Source organism: Triturus cristatus, chromosome 7 (assembly GCF_964204655.1).
Source record: "Triturus cristatus chromosome 7, aTriCri1.1, whole genome shotgun sequence".
In the NCBI taxonomy this organism is placed as follows: domain Eukaryota; kingdom Metazoa; phylum Chordata; class Amphibia; order Caudata; family Salamandridae; genus Triturus; species Triturus cristatus.
Genome location: NC_140590.1, coordinates 1,591,863,494 through 1,591,887,248, shown reverse-complemented (window position 1 = coordinate 1,591,887,248; position 23,755 = coordinate 1,591,863,494). Strand labels below are relative to the sequence as shown.

Sequence of the window (23,755 nt, the reverse complement as noted above, 5' to 3'; positions counted from 1 at the left end):
ATAGGCCTTCCATTTGCTGGCACTATCGTCGCTCAATTTTTCGTTCTTCCCATTTGTCAAGGGCATGGATAGATCATGCCTCTTCCAGTGTTTTGCCCTCCCCGAGAGCACTGCCCAACTGCTTTTAAACAAACGAAGCGGCCATTTTCATCCATTGTTTGGGGACTACTTTTTAATTTTTTTAAATGAGGGACCGGTCCAGCCACGTGTTAGGAACATACTTTTAAACATACACAGCGGCCATTATCATCCATTTTTTAAAATTTATTTTTCGGTCTCGGCAAGCGAAGGCTGCGCTTGCGCAGTCTCGCTCGCGAGATTTAACGTTTTCAAAAGAGGGGGTTGAACCCGCCCCTCTTCTCCATTGGCTGGCCTCTTAAATGCTGGCCAGCCATTGGAGAAGAGCTTTGTCTTTCCAAACAATCCCCGTCTTTTTCGGATTCGGGGGCGTGTTTTTTACTTTCTTTCTCTCCTCTGGAATGTAAACATTCCAGCCAATGGCAAGAGGAGAGAAAGAAAAACACGCCCCTGAATCTGAAAATGCCGCTGCGTTTCTCCGAGGCATTTCTGCTTGACCTCGGAGAAAGGCAGTGGTGTTCAGGGCGATTCCCTCAATGACTGGCAGCTGGGCTCGCTCGCCGCAGCAGCGGCACGTAAGACTTGTTTAACATTACAATGTCGCCGTAGGACAGTGTTAGTTTCAGAAAGCAGTTACGTTAATAATAGAAATGTCTGACAGGGAGAGTTAGTTTTGCGGTATTATGCCGATTGTTGTGCACATGTTGAAAATATATAACGTTGTTTTTCGAGTGCTGTAAATGGCCGACCACGATAAATTTTGTGCGCATCTTACCCGAGTCGTTAGCGGCTGTTTTTAAGCTACCGAGACTAAAGGTGCCTAGAAACGCAGTCACTTAACAATATGCATCGCAACGTTGCATGGTTTTGAAATCTGCACAATGACTACGCTTCAATTGTGAAGCATTATAAAATTGCGTATTACAGTAGTGTCAAGTCTTGAGACCGGTGTGCCTACGCCATACCACTGCGATTTTCAGTCGAGCAGGTGGGACAGCCGAGCAGGTGAGCGCAAAGATGGTATAGACTCGTGTTATCTCTCTCAAACGGGCGGCACGAGCCGCCGTTAAGGGACTTTCTGCCATTTCAGTCTCCCTCTTAGTCTCGTCTCAGCGTAATGGCGGCTCTGTGCTGTTCGTGTAATGGCGGCAGGCGGGCGGGGTCGCTGTAATGGCGGATTAAGCAAGTCGTGTAATGGCGGCGTATGTTACTTCGAACCTCTCGATGGCTTCCCAAAGACTCTTATAGAGCAAATGTGCCGTAATTTGATGCCCCGGTTTCAAACAGGTGCTATCAACTTGCTTTGAAGGCAGTATCTATTTCCTTATGGTACAAATAAGTGAACCACCTACAAAGGGTGACCCGACCCCGGTGCAAGAGGAGCGTTGCGCAAAGCAACTTACTATTGACGACGGACCCCCCCCGCCCCCATTAAATTTAAGTACATTCGTTTAATCTTAAATATCCGAATGCGCGTCGTAAAACCATGGTGCTGTTCTACTTGTATTTATTGCTTGTGTGTGTTCTTACCGAAAATCAACTTCAAGGAGTATTCGTGCAAAACGACACTGTTGGCCAGTAAAAGCCCGCCCAGCCTAAAACTGTTTCCTGGTCGCGTTTTCCAACTATCTCCTTATCCTCCAGATTGGGTGTCGGTGATTCTCGGTGGCCAGGCGTAGCCTGGTCAATGAAATATCGTTGCAGCGTGGAACCTGTCCAGCATTATACTATTCCAGTATCTTTAGGTGCATTGGTAGGGCCGAGATCAATTTCTCGCCTCCTAGTATTTATTTTCCACACACGAGAAGGGGGGTGGAGTTTAACACCCAGAGACAGCAGTAAGCTGCTGGAAAAAAGCTCCACCTTTGAGAATGGCCTTCGGCTGCCCAAGTACGTTTACGTGTTTTAGACACTTGATCCATTTCGGTTAGTATTTTGTTGTGAATACGCATGTTATGCCGCACATGGGTGGTGTGGTAATTCCACCACAGCGGTAAACGGAGTGGCAACAGTAGCATTATTCCAGCGGTCCTACCTTTCACCCTTGAACTGCTGTTTAGTACGACAACGGCCTAGGTCATTGTCTGCATTAAGTGGGACAGTAACTGACTTGGCCAGGCACAGCGTGGTTCTCCGAACAGGGACATGCTGCTGCCATAACGCGGCCCGCTTATTAGCTAGCGGTGAGAGCAACAGAGTATTGAGGTGCGCGCATCAGAAGCCGACAAGAAGATAAATTGTTTCACTGTCACATGCTCCGCAGTTGCGGTCTTTGATGCGTTAAGCAAACGTCGGCTTCGTTCAGGTTTTGTTTTCCTCCCAATAAGCTCATTAGTGGTAGCCTGAGCTTTTCTTTGTTACGGGCTAATAAATTGAGTATTATCGTTAAGTGACTTGCTGCACATAAATGCTTGTAACTTTGTATTCTTGGCTCTGTGTGTGTGTTGGAGGCTCTGTGTGTGTGTGTGTGTGTGTGTGTGTGTGTGGGAGGCTCTGTGTGTGTGTGGGAGGCTCAGTGTGTGTGTGTGGGAGGCTCAGTGTGTGTGTGTGGGAGGCTCAGTGTGTGTGGGAGGCTCAGTGTGTGTGTGTGGGAGGCGCAGTGTGTGTGTGTGTGTGGGAGGCGCAGTGTGTGTGTGGGGGGGAGGCTCAGTGTGTGTGTGTGTGTGGGAGGCTCAGTGTGTGTGGGAGGCTCAGTGTGTGTGTGGGAGGCTCAGTGTGTGTGGGTGGCTCTGTGTGTGTGTGGGAGGCTCTGTGTGTGTGTGTGGGAGGCTCTGTGTGTGTGTGTGTGGGAGGCTCTGTGTGTGTGTGTGTGTGGGAGGCTCTGTGTGTGTGTGGGAGGCTCTGTGTGTGTGTGGGAGGCTCTGTGTGTGTGTGTGTGTGGGAGGCTCTGTGTGTATGTGGGAGGCTCAGTGTGTGTGTGTGGGAGGCTCAGTGTGTGTGTGGGGGAGGCTCAGTGTGTGTGTGTGTGGGAGGCTCAGTGTGTGTGTGTGGGTGGCTCTGTGCGGGGTAACTCTGTGTGTAGGTTGCTCTATGTGAGTGGTGGGGGTAACTGTGTAGGTTGCTCTATGTGAGTGGCTCTGTATGTGTAGGTTGATCTGTGTGTGTGGCTCTGTGTGGGTGGCTCTGTGTGTGGGTGGCTCTGTGTGTGGGTGCAAATGCAATAGGTCTCGCATTGGAGAGTGATTAAGCTATTGACATTGTAAATAACAATGTCTTTTCTTTAAATGTTTTAAAAACAAAAACATACAAGAATGTCATGAGCAATGCCAACAGCTCTAACTTTAACAATGCCGAGACCATTGCATTGTAAATGCTTGTTTACATGTGTGACTGGTCCCGTCACACATTAGGAAAACTGGTCTTTTCATTAGCGAGGAGCACCCCTTTTTAACTTTAGTTTAAAAAATAATCCTGTGCCACTGCCTGGCTCCTATTTGCCCCATGGCTGCACCCACAGCAAAATGTCCAGTCACTCAGAAGTCGCATAACAATCTGCCTAATGAATATTAGTCATGTCACTATTTGTGATGCCCTATGATTAGCTACAAACACAGGAATGGCAGCCTTCTAGGAACAGTAGACCACCCATCCATGTGTTGGCATTACTAAATAGTAAACATTTTGTTTAAAGCAGCCTGTATTCCTTAAAGGAACCAGGGCTGCTAGTCAATGAAACTACTTTTACGGTTTGTGAAAACTTTATGGGGAGTGGGCAGTGGCCCCCGCCCCCCCAGGTCACCCAACACCAGTCACAAGTGGAGGGACACCTTCCACATTTCTAATCAATTACCACTTAGTTTGAGGTGCCAGTGACTGATTAATGGTATGCAATCATAGTAGCAGTCGCACACCATTGATATATGCCATACTAAATCGCAGTTACGATGGGGTGCCCTTTATATGGCCTTTCCAAATTGCTATTCAATATGGGTCACTCAACCTACTTTACGAGTCAGAAAGGCTTGTCTGACTCACAAATTTGGTTTAATACATACATGAAAGTCATAACTCTCCTCCAAGTTATCAGACAGAACACCAATCCTGTACAGTAATATAAAATCCTATGTATAGTCTCCATCACTAGCATCACAACATTTTTCTCTGAGGAAAATACAAAACAAATGCACAAGGAGCTCAAATGAATCTCACAAACTTTTTTTCTCCATGTACTGGCATCCCAAATTAGTCATCCTTAAGGAAAAAAGACGAGGTATAACTATTAAATATCTGCCAAACCCTCACACAATACTGACAATCCATTGTCCACCAAGCGAATATGATCTTGAGTCCAAGACATCACTCCCCTAATTCCCCCCCAAAAAAATTCACCATTTGGTTATGAAAAAAACATCTTCCTGACCACGACGATATGGATAGATTTCCAAGCTAGAGATTTTTTTTTTAATTTGTTGACCTACAGAACTTCAAATCACTTTCTAAGCTTCCCTTCATGGTGCAAATTATCGAGAAAACTCTTTCAACACAACGTCTCGCTCACATATACAACATATTAAAACAGATTTGAATCTGAACTTAACTTCAAATGCAGCATTGAAAGGGCAACAATACAAAGTTTGGAAGGCATTCTCCATATTTTGGACAAAGGTGATGCTTACTTCTTGTGTTACTTCACCTGCCGGCAACATTCAACACAACTCAACCAGCAGCTCAGTTGATATCCTGTAGTCTAGGATAGGGGATAAAGTATGGGTGCCAATTCCTGCTTATCTCAAGATTTTATTTAATCAAAAAAATCCCCTCCACCACGCATGGTGTGCCATAATACTCAATCTTTTCACCTAAGCTATTCTAACATGTCCATGAACACTAGGCTTATTGAGTATGACATCAGCATGCTAATGCGACCTAGCTGGTTCTCACGGACTCCTCCCCCTCAAACATTTCTTGCCTACTTTGAAAAACAAAATACTAAATTTATAAGCTAAGGTTCCCTAAAATGGAATGCAACAAAAACAGAACCACTACTTCCCTAATTCAATAATGCTCCTTTCCGCCGTACAAAAATAACTAGAAAATCTAATTCAGCCAAGGATTTCTCCCTCACTGGTCACCATAGCAAAGTCACTTGGATTCACCATTGATCCAAACTATGGTCCCACATCTTCACACTTCGCAAAAACTGCATCCTGGCAGACAACGTAGGTCTTCCATTGCTCTCTCCAGTTTAAGCAGTGCAATTCAAACATTTGTGCTTTCTCATCTCAACACAAGCAATACCCATAATCAATGCTAGCTCCTCTCTGCGCTACTCTTCACTGGCTACCTTATCCCTTGATGCAAGAATCGCCTTTAAAATAGCCTCTGTCACATACAAATCATTACACAGCAGCTTATCGATCTACCTAAAGGAGGCGCTACAAACAGCAAGGGGTGAAAGGAGTAAAAGAAGCAAAAATTTCAGGCATCCCATAAACTAAAATAATACAAAACTTGCCATCAGGTCTTCTCATGAGAATCTGGAGCTGCGTACTTGTAAACACCAGATATACCCATCTGATATTCCTCCAAGAAGATCTGAAGACTTGCTGCTCCAAACCCATTTAAAGATTAGTTTGTTCCATAGATATTTTCTATTCTGCACCCATCTCTAGATCTATACAGTAATGTTTCATGTTGTTCCGTGTAAAGCACTTTGATGCTCTTGTGGCTAGGTATGCACTATATAAATACTTGATGTAAATATGCAAGTGCCATACAGACTTTCTATAGGCCACCTGTGGAGCCTTGTAAGCTTTAGGCACTCAAGCTGTTCTAGGCAGTCTCTAACTAGTGCTGTTATATTGTAGAATGCGGTGTAATTTCTAGAATTAACAATATTATACAGATATAACCGCATTGCTTCGATCATACCGAAGTGTCACTCCTAACTCCTGGCAATTGCAAACGTCATATGCAAGCGCATTCTCAAACTATAAAATATCAGCTGACTGAAAGCCAGAAATGAGCTTAGATCAAGAGGCGACTGTGGGTTGAGGTTGGGGTGGGCTTAGGCCATGGCAGTGGGAAAATATAGCTGTGAGTGCAGAAGACAAGTAGAGATTGTTGAGCACGGTTCATGAATGAGCAGGAGGCCAGAGATGTGAAGTGGTCTTTGTATGATGCAGGCAATGGGATCAATATCGTGGAAAGGGATCACACTTGGCAGAAGAGATGAACAGTCACGTCAGCTGCATTTGCAGATGGCTGAAGAAGATGGTGTAATCCAGGTCCAAGTGCACCATGATCAAGTGTTCGTCACTCTAACCACCACTTCAGTAGGAATCCCTTCTCCACTGTCCTTCCTCCTTCTGCTCGGAGGCACAGCACTCTCCCTAGTTCAACAGTCCCAGAACACACTTATTATGTGACATCTGAAGTCTGCAGCATACAATCATTGGAGGTGATGGTAATCATTGCATAGCAACGATGCATGTGGAGGTGAGCCTAGAAACGCCATTGTTAAACCTGAACATAAAAGGAAGATACTGAACAACTGGCATGTGGGCAGGCTGCTGTGACATAGTCATGGATGCATAGTGGGCATTATACACCATCCTAGTAGTTGCAGCAGTCCAATGAGGATGTAAGCCACACCTTAGCTCTGCCTCATGTCATCAACACGAAAACTTGTGACCCTAGACCTTTTGCTGCAGCCCAGAAGAGATGGGCAATTTTGCCGTGTGGATTCCTGCAGAGTAAACAAGTAAAACGCCTTACTTTATGTGAATGAGAGTTCCACACCAAATGGCTGTAATGTGAATGACACCTGCAATACGGATTGGCTACAGGGTGCTAGTTTAACTTTTCCAGTGATCTAACAACTAAAGCTGTACTGCCAGATCTGAGAGAGAAACCACCAGACAGCACTGTGTGAAAGAAAAATTTCAGCATCTGACAAACTTTAATTAACCGTCTCAAGTCCTGGCAGTTCTTTTAAAAAATGTAACTTTCTGGTTTTAGTGCAACCCTTAACACAGATAAGAATAATTTAGGCAGGAAACCAGTAAAATCTAACGAGACTGTCTAAAAAACGTCAAAGAGTGTCAGTGTGACCATCATTTTTTTTTATCTACCGTTTACTTTAATCAAACGTTTATCAGTGTCAAAATCTGTGGAATCAGTCTTTGTACTGTCTTGGAGGTTGGTATCCGTATTAATTGGTCTTTTCTATACTTGTATTAAGCTTCAGATTTCTCATCTGGCCTGAACTTTTGTTGAGAAGAGATGCTCAAATTAGTGGCGCTGAGGTTCATTGTACCCTAAGGCCAACCAGCTGGCTTGTTTAGAATGCTTTTTGTACTTGATTCTTAACAGAAGTAGGCTGTGTGTCTGATGCTCCTCTATGGGTCAAACAAAAGCATAAGGGCATTTCACAGACAAACACATCAGTGGAAGAGTCGTTTTCAATTTTTTTTCCACATATGTTTAAAATATTATAGTAGTCTTCAGTACCTAAATCTTGTGGAAGCAGAAATGCCTTTGTTTCTAGATGCCATTTTGTATTTGTGCAATGCAGATGTGAATCATAGTTTGCAGAGGCATCATTAATTGAATCCAGGGTAAATCTGGCAAGAACATCCACTGACATGAAATAGAATGACACAACAAAGTCATGATAACCCTTAACAATAGTGTGTATATGAGAGTAGTTTTTTATCCTTAAAATGCATTGTACTCTTTTGCATCTTTGCACTAAGAGTAGAATCTCTACATGCCAGAAAGCCTGGGAAATTAGAAGTAGACACCTGAGCCACGTAGTAGTTAGATTTACAATATTTTGGTATCACCACCTTGTAACTCAGAAAAGGCAAATCTAATGTTCATGACAGAGAGTACACGTAGCCGAACGGACAGTGTCACTGAGGGTCAGATTGCTCTTGCTGCTCACATTTTGCGTCCTTACTAGATAAAACTTGGATATCTATTTGACAAGAACTGTTACATCAGCTGCAGTATGTATGAGATATGCGATTCAACAATAAACTGTGTGTAAAAATGAAACTAGACACTTCAGTACGCCCAGTTTTAATAGTTTACTCAATCAATCATTCAAGACAATCGCCACAGAGAGTAAAACAGAAGCCAATATACAGTTGTAGAAAAAAGTTGGTCCCTTTTGTAAATTTACAGAAATTCAGGTAAGGTGCAGGCGTACAGCATGAAGAAATGACATTAACAAATACCAGTTAAGTTCAGATCAGGTCAGTAATCATTCTTTTTAGAAATTGGGATTAAAAAAAAAAGGGTACATTATATATGTTCAGATTAAAACAAAGAAAGGAGGTTTGACATAATGCTCATTTTACACACTGCATTTCTGGAACTATGGTACGTAACAACGGTCACTAAATCAACATTAATACATCCATGAAACATGTTGGATCCTCTTATCCTCTAAAGCAATCCAGTAGTATTTATAATTTAAAAAATATACTTTCCACAATTTACAGGGCAGGTTTTTGTTCACTGCAGTAAGTGAATTTAACATTGTTTTTTATACCATTTTTACACTGAAATGATTCTTTGAAAATGTGGTCTAGTTTGAAAATTAAAAAAAATTAGTGACATTAAAACTATTAAGGCTGTAGGCACACCTTCACAGGACAATCTACTAATTTGTACAATATTTGGCCTTCCTATATTTTCATTATTGATGAGAGATCATTGCACGAGTTTACATATGCAAAGTTACATTCATATGCCCACTCCTCAAACATGCAGATTCTCAGGTAGAATAAACACATACGCATCTGCTGTTTGCAGGAATATGTATGTCTCAGAGAGCAGGAATGGAATGGCAGATTTGAACTTCTGTATGTTTGACAATGCTTTGAGGTTACAGCTGTGCTTCAAAGGATTTGTGTATTACTTTCACAATAGTACCAGAAAAATGCATTTTATTTTGAATCTGCTACCGGTTCCAAAAACGGTAAGGAAGCCCTAAGCAACACAATGGTTTTAAGGAAAGACAGCTGCCAAAGTTCACTGGCTTAACCAGAAATTGAAGAATTTCCAACCCAGGACAGTCTTCCTAATATCGAACAAAAGACGTGTATAATGAAAGGAAGCTTTCAAACACTTATGCTCACCAAAAGAAATATGTTGTGGAAGATGCTGGGACAAGAATCAACAGTACTGTTAAGTGACTGTAAGCGTTTGTCTTTTGCCCTTCAATACTGATGAAATTGATCACACATTTTAACCAGCCTTAAGCTGTGAAACGTTTTGGTAGGACTTTTTTCGTGGCAACCAAAATCAAAGTTGCATCCAAAGTCCTCCAAACCACAGCACCATTTTTGATATAAAGTACCCTGCGAGAAAACAAAAAAAGAAAACAAACTTATCTGTTCTACCACAACCACAATGTAGCTGAGGAACAAAAGCTATTTGTTCAAGGATATTTCTATATCCTGAACTGTGTAGTAGGTCCATTAAGTGGAAGTATGAGATCCACCACAAACCGAAAGTGATAAGAAGAAAAGGTCCATAAATAGGTTAAACACCAAGGAGACAATGAAGATAACTCATACACTGAATATCTGATAAAGAAACAAAAGGGACCCAATATTCACACTCTTCTAAAATGTACATATGTTACAGTTTTGTTGTGCTCACAAAAAGTGTCTGCTAAACCAACATCCTTTGATGATTAACATCTGCTTTAAAATAGTATTATTCGCTTTAATTACATCCTGATAAATTACAATATACACAAATTGCCAATAGCATAAATACATTTTTAAACAAATCTCGGGCCTGACAATGGATCAACAGTCACACTGTTTTACTTCTGAAAGGTACCCCATGCATTTTCCCGAAACACAGGACTAGGTTTCTTTGTGTTATAAACTGTACAAAATCATGGAGTCAACATGTAAGTGCAGCCAGACCATCATTTTTTTTTGGTTACTGAACTAGATTTCTTCATAAAATCGGGTCATCATTTGCTTGCTAGAGCTCATTTCATGATATAAAAACACAATTAGGAATGGTAAGTTTTGTAAAAAGTAGGGACAATATGCAGCCGTGATTAAAACGATGTAAATAAAACACACTTCACAGTGCCATATAACAAGAACGAAACATTGGTCACAGAGATATATCAAAACAAATATATTGTTCATTGTCCAGTTGGGTATCAAAACCACTAGGTTTACTGTGTTGTATGGCAGCACAAAATTTTAAAGACTTTCACAATAAATTAATAGTATTATTAGAGGTTTCAAATGCCCATCGATATGCATATTCGTCCATGATTTTTCACTGAATTAATGAAGGAATTCCACACTGTATAATGATTTTGAACGGTTAACGGATTAAAAAAAAAAAAAACTAGGATTTTTTGTGAAAATATCAAGAGTCCGTTTTACTATACATTTTCAGACGGATCTAGTGGGATTTTTGCACATCATAAATGTGCAGTCATAACCAAGATGTTTCTACCCAGGTTTGTTCGTAATGTGGGGCAATTTATATGCACTCTCTGAACCTTTGTCGAAGCGCACAGACCTCTGCAAAAGAGCAATGCCAGAATTTGAAGTGGTTAATAAAATCAAAACAGGAAGAGCCCAATGATGAAACATTATGTTAACTTAATGAGCATAGTTTGTTGATTTGTAACTGTGAGCCACTATCCTCTTTCTACCAAACGTACATTGCTAGCTTCACAGAGGTTAATGTTATCTTGATTTACTGGACCAATGTGTGTGTTCAAACAGGAGATGTTGCATGCATCACAGGAAGAGAAATACATAAGCTAGGTCCCCCGGTACAATATACAGAAATCTTCATTTATGTATATCATTTAAGCAGAAAAACAAACACAATCATGAACTTGGTGACCATAAAATATGTTAGTGAATTACGTGGACCGAGGTGTAAGGTAGATTGAAACAGCGGGAGTCCAAGCAAAATCGAATTTAGTTTCTAGGTCAGTCCAAATAAGTAATTGAAGTAAAGTTTCTACACAGATGGTGTCCGAGTACCACTGCACATTTGTGATAAAGTAATAAGACTTGATTCAGCAGTGTGCTATATATTTAGTTTAATATAGGCACAGGCCACTATGATTCATACCATCTGTACTATGCATGAACAAATGTCACAATGCACAGAACATTTCGATTTCCTGTTCAGGATACACTGAAACTTTAGAAGCAGGGAAATGTTGCAGTGGTCAGGATATGCCTAACTGAATCAAAAGTGGCTCCTCTCCAAAGGCATTTTTTGTAGCGAGGTATTCAGGTAAAATAAAGACTTTGTCAGTTTATATTTTTGCAAAAGATATTTTTGCAGCTTATGATTTCATTTGGAACCGGTCTGTTAATCAGATGACAATGATCGTAAACTCAACAAATTGACCCTGTATCATATTCCATTAATCACGGCGTGAACCTGGACATGTTTCATAAGATCTTCAAGTCACCTATGCAGGCAGCTGATTGGATAATATTTGCATATAAATCTGCTAAATCAGGTCAGTAGCGAGTGGTTTACTATACACCACCTACATGTGCACATTTTAATTGAACTAATTTTGTTTTTTTAATCTGCAGAGGATCATCCTTCATACCCTTTTCTGCAAAAAAAAAAAAAAGCTGTAATATACATATTAGTGCCTAATTTGTGATTTTCCATTGTGGTCAGTAATCCACAAAATCTAGTGGAAGTAGCGCCTGACTGTGTGGGCAGCTGCCAGGCAAATTTGCCCTCACTTGGGTCATTCCTGAAGAAAGACTCCAAACACAGGATGTCCCCTACAGGTGGAGAGCTTTCTCAAAGAGTATGACAAGACTTTCTCTGCTCAGTATCACTATGGTTTACATGGTGGTCCCGGACAAAATGGCTCGAATGGGATAGTCCTCATTGTGGAGCTGGTTGCAGAGCTGCCATCGTGACCTCCATGTTTTCTTACAATAAATATGAAGTGGACCACACAGAAGACATTAAACTAGATATTTGCATTTTTTGGAAACACACCCTGTTGCCCCCCCAAGTGGACAAAAAAAATCTCCTTCCACTTCTAGTTATACACTCTGCGCTGTCTTACAGTTAAGCCCATATAAATAATTTTTTTTGCCAGTTTGTTGATTCGTTCTAGCTTTGAAAACAGAATTTGAGGTACTGGCTATAGTGTACACACTTCAACCATTTTAAGGGTTTGAGGAGAAACATACACGTAGACTTAAGCAGCATTGAAGAGGTTAACCTAAAAAAACTGAAGTGACAGCCCAGGTGTAAAGCAACTGATGAACTAAACAATACCAGTCATTCAATGGAGACCATATATAGACAAAATGTAGTGCCCTTGCTTAAAGTTTTACTTTCATCATCACAAATGAGGATATGATCAGTTATATTTTTTCTGCAAATGACAAAGTACAATTACAAAGCTTTGAACATTGCTCCTCCACTTTCAATGTGTAGCTATGAAAGGGCAATTTTCATTCATGATTACTTTTCTTAAATCATACATCAGTGGCATAATTCTGGGTCTCCGATGGACTGAATCAAATGTAGGACAACAAGCAAGGCCTTTATGGTTCAGTAGTGGGTTTGGTTTTCAAGGAGTGAGCAGCTGTTGATCAAAACTTTGATGCATGTTTTTAAATGAAGATTCCAAAATCTCAACTGGATAGCAAACACAAATATGCATTGTACAAAAAAAACATACTTAAGTAGTTGAATATTTTTCTCAGAGTAGGTTTTGGTTTGGGTTTCCAGAGACAGTCAAAAAGGACACTTATAAAACATAAATATGATTGGGCAAGCTAAGACAGTCAGTGTAATCACTGCACAGATGTGCACCATCAAGACAAAGGCAGCTTTCAGTATATCAGCACAGCCCATTCACAGTCCAAAGGGGGAAAATATTAAATCCACAGACAAACAAAAACAAACAGGACAGTGGACACTATTATGACTTTACGCCAACGAGAACAACAAGGAGGATAATAATCAATACAAACAAAATCAAAATGACAAGCATCTTGCGGTTCTTCTTTTGATACTGTTCAGCCTACAAAGAAAGGAAAAACTTGTTAAGGCAGATGGAATCATAAGTACAATGCTGTTAGTACATAGCATACAATTTTTAGTTTGCAGAAAGTGAGAAGATTATTTTTTAGCACTGCAGCCTAAATAATAGCAAGTAATTTTCCTGGTAGCATAATTCTACTCATTAACTTCGGAGCTTATTGGCAGAATGCAAATTTTATGAGATACAGTGGACAAGTGCTTGAAAGGGAGTAATTAGGGCATACATGTGAAAATAGTCTGAAAACAGACTGTGAAAACAAACTCAAAGCAATTTACTGCCCAAAGGTCAAACATACATATATGTCACTGAAAGAAATGTACTAAATACAACAAAACTCACTTGTTGCACTAGTTTAACTTGCTATTCTTACTCCATACAGGCATATTTTGCCAAAAGGGCTTGCTAGAGGCTTAAGGAGCATGACCCGTCTATGTTGGGAGATATTTCTGTATGGTAGAGAATTTGGCAGAACATGTTTTTGAATCAATGCTTTTGCAGTCTATGTTTTCAGATGCCACCATAAATAGGCGCTTGCCCTTGAAGAAACCAGTTCTTGCTTTAGTCAGATCATACTAATTCACCTACTTTGCTACTTTCCAAACTTCTCCTGGTTTAAGGATTAAAAACTGGCTTGATATTTTGAACATACATGCTATATGACTGCAATGCGCTCTAATGAAATCATGATACCAAACTGATTTTGCATCTCCAGAAAGCATCAGGATGTAGCCTGTAACGGGTATGTCAGACTAGTATAATTCCAACAAAGTGCAGTTAAGATTAAGAGAAATGACACTTCTTAAAACAGTGAAGGAGCACATTAACTAAAAGACCGACTCCATAGTACACAACCATTATTGCGAGTGTATACTACAGCTATATTCTGAAGTTGCATTAACCACCATCACTCTTAGTACGCTTAGTGTTGTGTCACAGAAAAAGTAGTTATCTTCAGGCCAATGTATCAAACAGCATGGGTGCTTCAAAGCATCTGTTCTCACCTAAAATGATGGCATTAAGAGTAGAACAGCAGAAGGTTTATCCACCACCCAAAAATATACTTCCTGTTCAGGATGCACCTTTAAAAAGGGACTACACTCATTGACCAGTTTAGTAATACGGTCCTTGTGCATATTTCTGAAAGATGCAGAGATTAATGAACTGTGTGTATACATGAAATGCAACAAGAACATGAACATTTAATATAAGAGGTTAAGTACCCAAGACCATGCACTACAAATGTATTTCAAATAAGAGGAGTTTTAAGATCATATAGAGGAAGGAGGCTTAAAGCAGAGTCCCTTTATAAAGTCATGGCACTGTAGGGGGTATGGAATACTCTTACTATACACAAAAGTTGTATTTTATTCCTTTTACTACATAGTCACACTATCTGTTTTTATTCCCACAACCAGCACCAACTTCGCCGGCCCTTTGAAAGAGATACTATGGGTCCAAATGCGTCAATAAATGTAGATACTGTACTAACACACTGAACAATCTATTAAGGTTGTGATTGGTTGCAAAATACATTTTAAGTAATTTAACATAAATCACTTTCAGAAAGGACTGTAGTTCAGAAACTACGGTAACCTGCTTTCTTGCAGGAAACTCTAGCCATGAAATAAATACACATACTGCTATAAAGGTCTCCTTTGTCAGCAAATGAATGAAGCTGAAGGGAAAATATTTCAGAAGAAAAGCAGAAAAACCTTCACTGTGTAAACAGAAAGTGTAACCACATTCAAGGATTAATACCATTTTCAAGTAGAGGGGATGAGCTAAACTCTAATATGGAAATTAGATACTGGGTTGTTGCAGTCTTGAAGGCATCCAGGAATTATAAATGCTAATCCACTAAAGTCTGCAATACTGGTATAAAAAATGTAAGTAATTACATGATTACATTCTAGCTGGAAGATAACTACATGCCTGTAAAAAGGAAACTACATGAATAGTCAACAGCAAGAATAGAATAGATAGCACAATACCAGTTTCGATAAGACGATGGGCCAAGTAGTTCACAGAGCTGAACACTAGCTGCCAACATATCGGTTAGTTTTTCATATCACATTGTGCTCAACTTTATTTCAAATGAATGTAGTTCTTATTGATTTTTGGCACATAGAACAAACACAGAGTGATCGGACAACGGTACCAACTCAGATCACAGATTTTGGTGACAACATGCAATATCTATAGTCAACTATTGAATAAGAATAACAGCGTCATTAAATTAATTATTTTGTGTCGTAGACTGTTATAGATTTTCTTCATTACTTAGCAGGCCATAGGATACTGTCATGTATCTACACTCTAGTAATTTACCTCGATCCTAGTTTAAACTTGGAGACCAACACAATCAATCAGGTGTTTTTTAAGCGCGACTACTCACCCGTAAGGGTCTCAAGGCACTTGGGGGGGGGGGGGGGGGGGGGGTTCGGAGGTTCCAGTCCATCAAGGAGGGGGGTCTGTCGAAAAGCCAGGTTTTGAGGTTTCTTGCGAAGATGGGGAGCGATGTTATTTGTCTGAGGTGGAGCGGAAGGTCGTTCCAGGCTCTGGCCGCGCGGAAGGAGCGGCCTCCCGATCTGGTCTTTCTGGTGCGGGGGACCACAGTGTAGGAGAGCTGGGCTGATCGTAGGGTCCTTTGGGGTGTGTGGCATTTGATTCGGCTGTTTAGGTATGCGTGTCTGGTGTCGTGGAGGGCCTTGTGAGCATGGGTTAGCATCTTGAAGGTGACACTAGCTTTGATGGAGAGCCAGTGGAGTGTGCGCAGGTGCTGGGAGATGTGACAGTGTCTTGGCAGGTTGAGGACCAGTCTTGCGGCGGCGTTTTGGATGTTCTGTAGCTTGCGGGTGAGGTTTTTGTTTATTCCGACAGAGTGCGTTGCTGTAGTAGAGCCTGCTGGTGACCAGGACGTGAGTGACGGTCTTTCTGTGTTCGAGGGGTATCCATTTGAAGGTCTTACATAGGAGGCGGAGGGTGTGGAAGCAGGAGGACAAGACTGAGTTGATCTGGCGGTCCATTTTAAGCTCTGAGTCCAGGATGATTCCCAGGCTGGGTGCGTGAGCGGGCTTCTGAGGGCGGGGGGCCACCAGGTGTCGTTCCAGGCGTCGGGGTTTGGGCCCATGATGAGTACTTCCATTTTGTTGGTGTTTAGTTGTAGGCAGCTGTTTTTAATCCATTTTGCGACAGCTTCCATGCCTTCTCCAAAGTTGTGTCTGGCGGTGTTGGGTTCGTTGGATAGGGAGAGGATGAGTTGGGTGTCGTCTGCGTATGACACAATGTTGAGTCCGTAGGTTCTGACGATGGGGGCGAACGGAGCCATGTAGATATTGAAGAGAGTAGGGCTGAGGTTTGACCCCTGGGGGACTGCGCAGGTGGTAGGTGTAGGGTCCGAGAGGAAAGGGGGGCGTCTGCCCGCTGCGTTCTGCCAGAGAGGAAGGAGCAGATCCAGTCGAGGGCCTTGTCTTAGATCCCTGCGTCGTGGAGTCTGCATATTAAGGTGCAGTGAGAGACTATGTCGAACGCCGCTGAGAGGCCGAGGAGGATGAGGGCTGCTGTGTACAAATGCATAAAATAAAAATAAACATTAAAACCCAATAAACCATGATAACAAACATTGAGCAGCATTTAAATTCCTCTGGTCGCAGGCACTGTGCTCGCACATTAGTAATACCCTTCCTCTTCGGGACATAGGTCCTTGTGACTTATCCCCCTTCCCTGGGGAGGAGAACACCAAAATTCTTGTCATTTATAGTTTGCGGAGCGGATTCACCTTAGCGGAAAATTCAGGGCTTCTCTCAAGGATTACAGATACTAGATTTGTATATTATCGGGAGTATACCCTTGCCAATGCAAAGGTGGAGGGGGGTTGGGGGGGGGGGGGGGGAGTCATGGTCTCAGTCTGCACCTATAGCGCAAGTGTACAACAAGGAGCAGGCATCCGAATCAGACCCTTCTCATGACTGGTCCAGCGGGGGCTGGGTGCAATGCATACATCAGGAGAGCTACAGTGCAATTTTGAGAACAGTTTGATAAATACCTGAAAATCACGTATTGAGCACGTCCTGTTAAGTCTTGTCAATAGGGAATGTAAATGTTTGGAGGGAGAGTGGGGCCCATTCACTAACCAAACAAAACATTTTAACACTGGAAGATCTTGATTTTAAGAATTTACTACTGAACCCATTCAGAAGGAGAGAGGGGTTAAAGAGGGGACCAAACCTGGATTAGATTATCTGCCTTGATTCATCACACATAGCAGTATTATGTATAGATCATAACCTGATCCCCTTTATACTTAAAGACCCAGGCCCAAGAAAACAGCCATCCTGCCTTCAGGGCCATGGCACAGTTAACAAAATGATGCAAGTCAGTAAACCTTTTGACTTCTGTGAACCCCCACTGAATCATTACTAGAATCCAGGGACCCCCACACACCAAGTCATTATTGGAAGCCGGGGACCCTCAGCCGAGGCAAATTCTATGATTTGAACCTCAAAACAACACACTATAATACAAAAACATGTATACACCAAACCAATAACCAAATATTTGAATACTTAGTTTTCAAATTGTCAATTTTGCTTCTTTAGTTGTATATACTTTATTAATTTAAATTTGTTCATTTTAATATTATTTAGTTTAGTAAAACATCCGCGGACCCCCTGAAGAAGCCTAGCGGATCCCCGGATCACAGGTTAAGAACCACTGGTCCAATGTGAATATACTTCACTTTTGTCAAAAGTGGAAAAAGTATGAGAACCTAGAGAGAAAAAAAATGAAGGGATCAAAATAAGGTAACCTAAAAGCATTTCACAACACTAGGACTATCATACTGATCGGGCAATCTTTGGTGATAAAGAGGAAGAAAACACTTCTTAAATAGCTTCTTAAATAGACTAAACCCTTGTTTAACCCTCAAATAAGGGAGATAGAGCATAATTATATGGAACTGACAAGAAGGTGCAGAAAGTGAAAACAGCCAAGTGATAAAAACTAATTACAGAGGGGAACAAATAAGGTTACGCCAAGTAATAGGGCTAAGGACTATTAACCAACTCAAAGGAACAGATGAACAATAGTGTCAAAATTATAAGTTTGCCTTTCTAGAGATTAAAGCCATCTATTCTAAGGAACACTTGGTAAGAACACGTGGCATGTATGTTTATCAGCTTCAACAACAGCTTCAAATGAAATGGATGGAGTTAACCATAGCCTACTAAAGACAATTATTAAACTGGAGGATTCCAACATATGTTTTCCGGCTAAACTGGGTAGGACACCAGTATATACCTCAATATACACGGACGATGATAAAACCACAACAGGTCTGCAGATTTCCTACTATGTTAACACAACTTAACATACTGATACTTGGAAGTCTGAATTTATTTGGCCTTTGGTAAAGAGAAATGTGGAAGTAGTCTCCTCTAAAAGTTTGAGGAATCTGTTTTGATTGATTACCTTGCAAAAAATCCATTAGAATTTATTAAACTCCAAGCTTAGTGACTCGAAATATGCACCTGTTAAATTTAACAAGTCATTATGAGGCCCTCCAGTTAAGTTGGTATTGCAGTTAATTAAGATTATTTCAATTGTAACCAACAGAACGGTTATTGTTCCGGATAACCTACTGATTTTCCTAGAAACTGATTTAGTTAACAGTCCATAAAACTATTTCAGATTCGAAAATATAATCCCCAGGCCCTGATCCATCAGGAATGTAGGTTAGTTTCAGTTTCCCTGCTATTGAATGCCAAATTAACTTAGTATTTGCAGAGACTTATGGATTATACTGATAACATGTTAAAAGCAGTAATATGGGTCATAGTATAACATGCCACTAATCACCAGTGCATGAGGTACCAAGACTTTCTTTTGGCTTATCTTAATGATCTCAAAGTCACGCTGAAGTCTAGGTTATCTTGAATCTAAAGTGCAATTAAATAATCAAATTTGTAGGGATTCTTTTCTTCCAGAAGTTTTCTACTTTTAATTAAAGGTAACACTTGATGTACGCTTTACATTATAGATGGGAGCGGATGCCGCAACAGTTCCTTCTTTTTCTCTTTGGCGAAGTATTAAATGCAGAACTTTCTCCGCTTCAGTATACCTATGTCATCACTTAATTCATTAAGATGCAATGGGATAATCCCTGGATGTTCTTGCTGTAATAAGAAAAGCTGAAGTTTCTGTATTTGACAGCCAACAAAGCATGCCGTTATAATTATTAGCCTGCAACTAAGATGTTTTTAATGGTAGATTACAAAGTGAAAAACGCTAATCAGGACGGTAGTGATATATTGGCACAACCTGGGTTATTTTACTTGTGAGGAAATGATGCAAGATATTGAATCTTTATTGGGATATCTTTGCCATATTTTATATTCGAGTGTATGACAACTGATTTGGTGGTCTTAATCTATTTAATTACAGTGATGATGTTCTTTATATGATATTTTCTGGCTTCAGGGTTGTATTAAGATAGTTATGATTTTGACTCATGGAAATAAACTATTAAGGTAAAAAAGGTAGAAATCAAGGGCATTTCAGGCCCACATAACAGATAGGAGGATCCTAGAAGCTATTGACTTGCACGTATGCTCTCATCTCTATCAAAACAATTCCATACCGTTCAACCAGCATCAGCTACTAAGAAATGGCTACCAATAAAACGGGTGCTTAGAATGCACTCCTTTGCACATATGCCATCCAGTACTTAAAGTGATGCCAAACTTCACAACATCACTGCTGGAAAACATGTCAATCGATCTTGGAGGGAAGGACTAGTATTACAGTCATTAAAACATAAAATTGTCACCTGCCTCCATAGGAATCTATACCTTGATCGGCAGGAACGAGTCAATTTCAAACAACCCTATTGACTCTAAATTAATCAAGGGTTTGCCTTCTTCTCTGATCTCTTCAACAGTTGCATGCTACTGCTGGCAGGGGTAGTCAAAGCTTACAACCTGGTCTTCTAGATGTATACAGAAAATACCCTCTGCATTTTGAACCTTTAGAGAGGAATAGGAAGGAGGACATATTCACAGTTGCCAAGAGATGTGCATGAACAAGTTTCTTCAACGGTTATGAAATGAAGGTGTTACAACTGGATACTACTATATTCTTCCCTGGGTAGAAGACAATTGCACATCTCCAACGACATAACCAACAGCTGAAAACCGAGCAATCCATTTTAATTATATGCCAAAAATGAAGACACTAGTTTGAAAGGTAATTAAGAGTTGTAATTCCAACTCAAACTACAATGCAGTATCTCACCATTTCTAAAATTGTCTGGAGGTCAATGTTGAATAGGGCAGTAATTGAATCTCGGTTGGAGTAGGTCAATGCAGTCTACATTCAGCACTGGGCACTTCTATATAGATTATACAAAGTAGAGAATACACCAGGTAGAGCCATCTGAGGGTTGGAAAAGAGGGTTCCCATCTCTCAAGCCCTTGGAAAACGGCACTACCTCTCCATCAAGACAATAAATAGAGTTTACAATACAGATCCTGGTCCTCAGAGAATCTCCTCCAGATCGATTTGTACTAATCCTGATCTTACAGTTTTGCCTGTATTACAATCCCCTTTACTATTAACTTAACTGTCACTTATCATAGTCCATCAAATATGAGATTAGTAACTTGCAATTATAAACCTCTATACTGTTGCGTAAAGCACACTAGTACTTTAGAGATGAAGAAACACAATGGGAAAATGCTAAATAAATACAGCGGTATGGGGGAAATCTTTTTAACTCTGGCAGCATTTTAAAGGTATACGTAGTCCTGGGTCTTGATGTTCTAAGGATTAATTCTACTACGAGGGTATATCACCAGTCAGCATGTAATAAAGCTACAAACATCTTAGACATTTTAGATTTAGTTTAGCTCCCAGTACATAGCAAACCCCTTGAGAAATTACCTAGTATTATGTAGCGGGTGAAGGATTGAAGGTGAACACCTGGTCCATTATTTTCTAGTAGGCACTATAGTGCCGTTTTTGAGGAGGCACCTGCTCCTGTGTGTCTATTTTTAAATCGTTTTATGCTTTGTAATTTCACCCAATTATTTTAATTTGCTTTCTTTTACCAATACTATTCTTTTGCAGGGAAGCCTGCATTAGAATAGAGGGCTTGCTGGCCCCAGTCTAGTTTTAATTGTCCTCACCGTTTCAGTCTCACGCTGATCCACCACACCCCTCTGGATGACAGGCTTCATTTTTATTTTTTATTTATTTATTTCTTAGAGTTTTATATAGAGGAAACATGACCCAAGAGGGAATCAGAGCGCTTTACAAATGATCAAGGTAAGAGAAACAAGTAAGCCCGACAATAATAAACAGTAATAACAACTACAGTACAGTAATTACCAGAACCCAGGCCGGGTGAAGAACTTCCAAGAGTCCAACATAACGCTTTATAGATGATCAGGGTGAGAGAAATAGGTAAGGCAGGCAATAATAAACAATACCATCAATCACAATAACAGTGCAGGAAGTAGCAGTACCTAGACAGGGTGAAGAACTCCCTCTAGCCAACAGAGAGATATAGAGAACAGGCCAAAGTGTGGGGAGATGGATTACCGTGTGCATTATCGGTGCCAGATTCTCGGAAAAAGCCAGAGAAGGCTCAATTGTAGGTTTTCTTCTTCTTGAATTTCTATGGTTTCAACAGTAACTATGTGGTGCTTCTTGAGGATCTAGAGCCACCAGACAGCTCCAGTTTTTGTGCAATGTACCTCGGGTTGCTGGAGTGTATGACTGTGTCATGCAGGCAATTTTTAAATGAATTCTTGCCTCGTAAGGGAAGCCAGTTTAGTGATTTCAAATCGGACGTGATGTGGTTATTGCATATAGATACAGTAATGAGCCTTGCAGCTGAGTTAAGGGAGGCCCTTAGGGGGGGACAACTTTCATCTAGGTAGTCCAAAAAGGGTTACATTGCCATAGTCCAGCCTGGAAATCACTAGGGTGTTAACAACTGACTAAGTCAATCGAGGGAGAGGGAGGGTTTGATTTTTCTTAAGATGCTCAATTGGAAGTTAGCTCCTCTGGTGGCTGAGCCGATATGATCCTACATGTTCAAGTTCTTATCAATCATTATTCCCAGTGATTTCGTGGAATCGATGACATGTAGAATGCAATTGAGGGCTGTTAAATCTTTCATCCATTCTGCAATGTCAGGTGATTGTTTGAGGGGTGCAATTAAAAGGAATTCGGTTTGAGAGTATTTAGTTTGAGGTGGTGGCAGGTCAGCTAATTTTGAGTTTTTTGTTGCGCTGAGAGACCCAATATCTTCCTGGGAGGTGATTTTCAGTTGGGTGTCAACGACATACATGTGATAATTGATGATTTCAGAATTTCAATTAACACCTCCATGAACGGGTTAAAGAGTGTGTTAGAGCGAGGAACCCTGTGGTACCCCTAATGAGACAAGTGTGGAGTTGGACAGGGAATGCTTACTCTTTATTCTTTGGGATCTATTGTGGAGGAAGGAGGCAAACGAGTATACAACAGGACCAGAAAGCCCCACCCTGCTCCAGTAAGTCAAGGAGGTTGCATGTTTATCCGTATCAAATGCTGATGCGAGATCGGGACACCTGATCTGCTGCTGTCGGGCAGCATGCTTTGCTCGGAGGGTGGTGTGACTGCTCCTCTGCTCCCGCTGACGCCTTAAGTCCTTGGGGCGCACGCCTCCTGCTTTTCGCCCTGAGAACGACGCTTACATCCACTCTGGTGGGACTCCAAGTCCCAGAGTGCAACAGCTGGCCCCAACCCATCACAGCTGAGTGGGAGGTGCTTCCTGAGCCCACTTAAGCGCCGCTCACATCCCGCGGAGCGGGACACACCCGGGCAAAGCCCGGGTCAATCCGCGCCTGTCAGCGACTGGAAGAGGCTGGGCTAGGCCACCCCTCTTGGTTATTTCACCGGGTCACAAGCCACCCAGTCCTAGGCAACGGAACTGGCCCTGTAATTATCTGGAAGGCAAGGTGGTGAGACTCAATCTTTATCCCCCCATTTCTTGTTTCACTAGCCACTTCCCCTGGGGATTGTAATCCCGTTGATATTGCCAATAATTTGTACAGACTGTTTAACTAGTGGGGGTAACCCTCCGCAGGGCGGTTCGAACGAAACAGTTAAATTAGATTTTGTGCTTTTAACCATTCATCTAGAGTCAATGACCAAGTATTGGACTGCATATTTTATTCCTTTTTAGCTACCCGGTATTTGCAAGGATTTTATTTCCACCAGATCATTGGTTTTAAAGTGGATCTGAACAAATTTGACTTTAGTGTTGAACGTCCTCAGTGACTGGGTTGCAGGCTGATCATTTCTACCATAGGCATTCTCATCTGGTAGCCCTGTTAATCCTATGTAGATTCATACTGGGGCCTGTTTCTACCTGCATTCCCGCACCTGCACTTTTGTTTTTTGCGGTTTTGCGCCCATTGTTGGGCATATCGCACCTGCACTCAGCACTTTGTTTGAGCAGTAACGCACTTTGATTCCCTCGCCAGTTATTCCAGAATTAGCTCTCCCCCCTACCCCGAATCCCAAGCCAATTAGCAGTGCCCCAATTAAACCATCCACAAGCACAAACGGTAATTGCCACAACTAAAGTAG

General features: G+C 41.3%; 1 protein-coding gene across 3 annotated transcripts in view; it reads right to left on the bottom strand.

Annotated features, from left to right (window-relative positions):
* Nucleotides 1-8,087: 8,087 nt before the first annotated feature.
* The window catches only part of STX16 (syntaxin 16), a 121,630-nt gene continuing 105,962 nt past the window's right edge, over nt 8,088-23,755 (bottom strand). For all 3 annotated transcript variants that reach the window (XM_085619444.1, XM_085619445.1, XM_085619446.1), the window contains exon 8: nt 8,088-13,096. In XM_085619444.1, the coding sequence (XP_085475570.1) occupies nt 12,995-13,096 (102 nt within the window). In that variant the 3' untranslated portion in view covers nt 8,088-12,994. The remainder of the gene's footprint in view (nt 13,097-23,755) is intronic.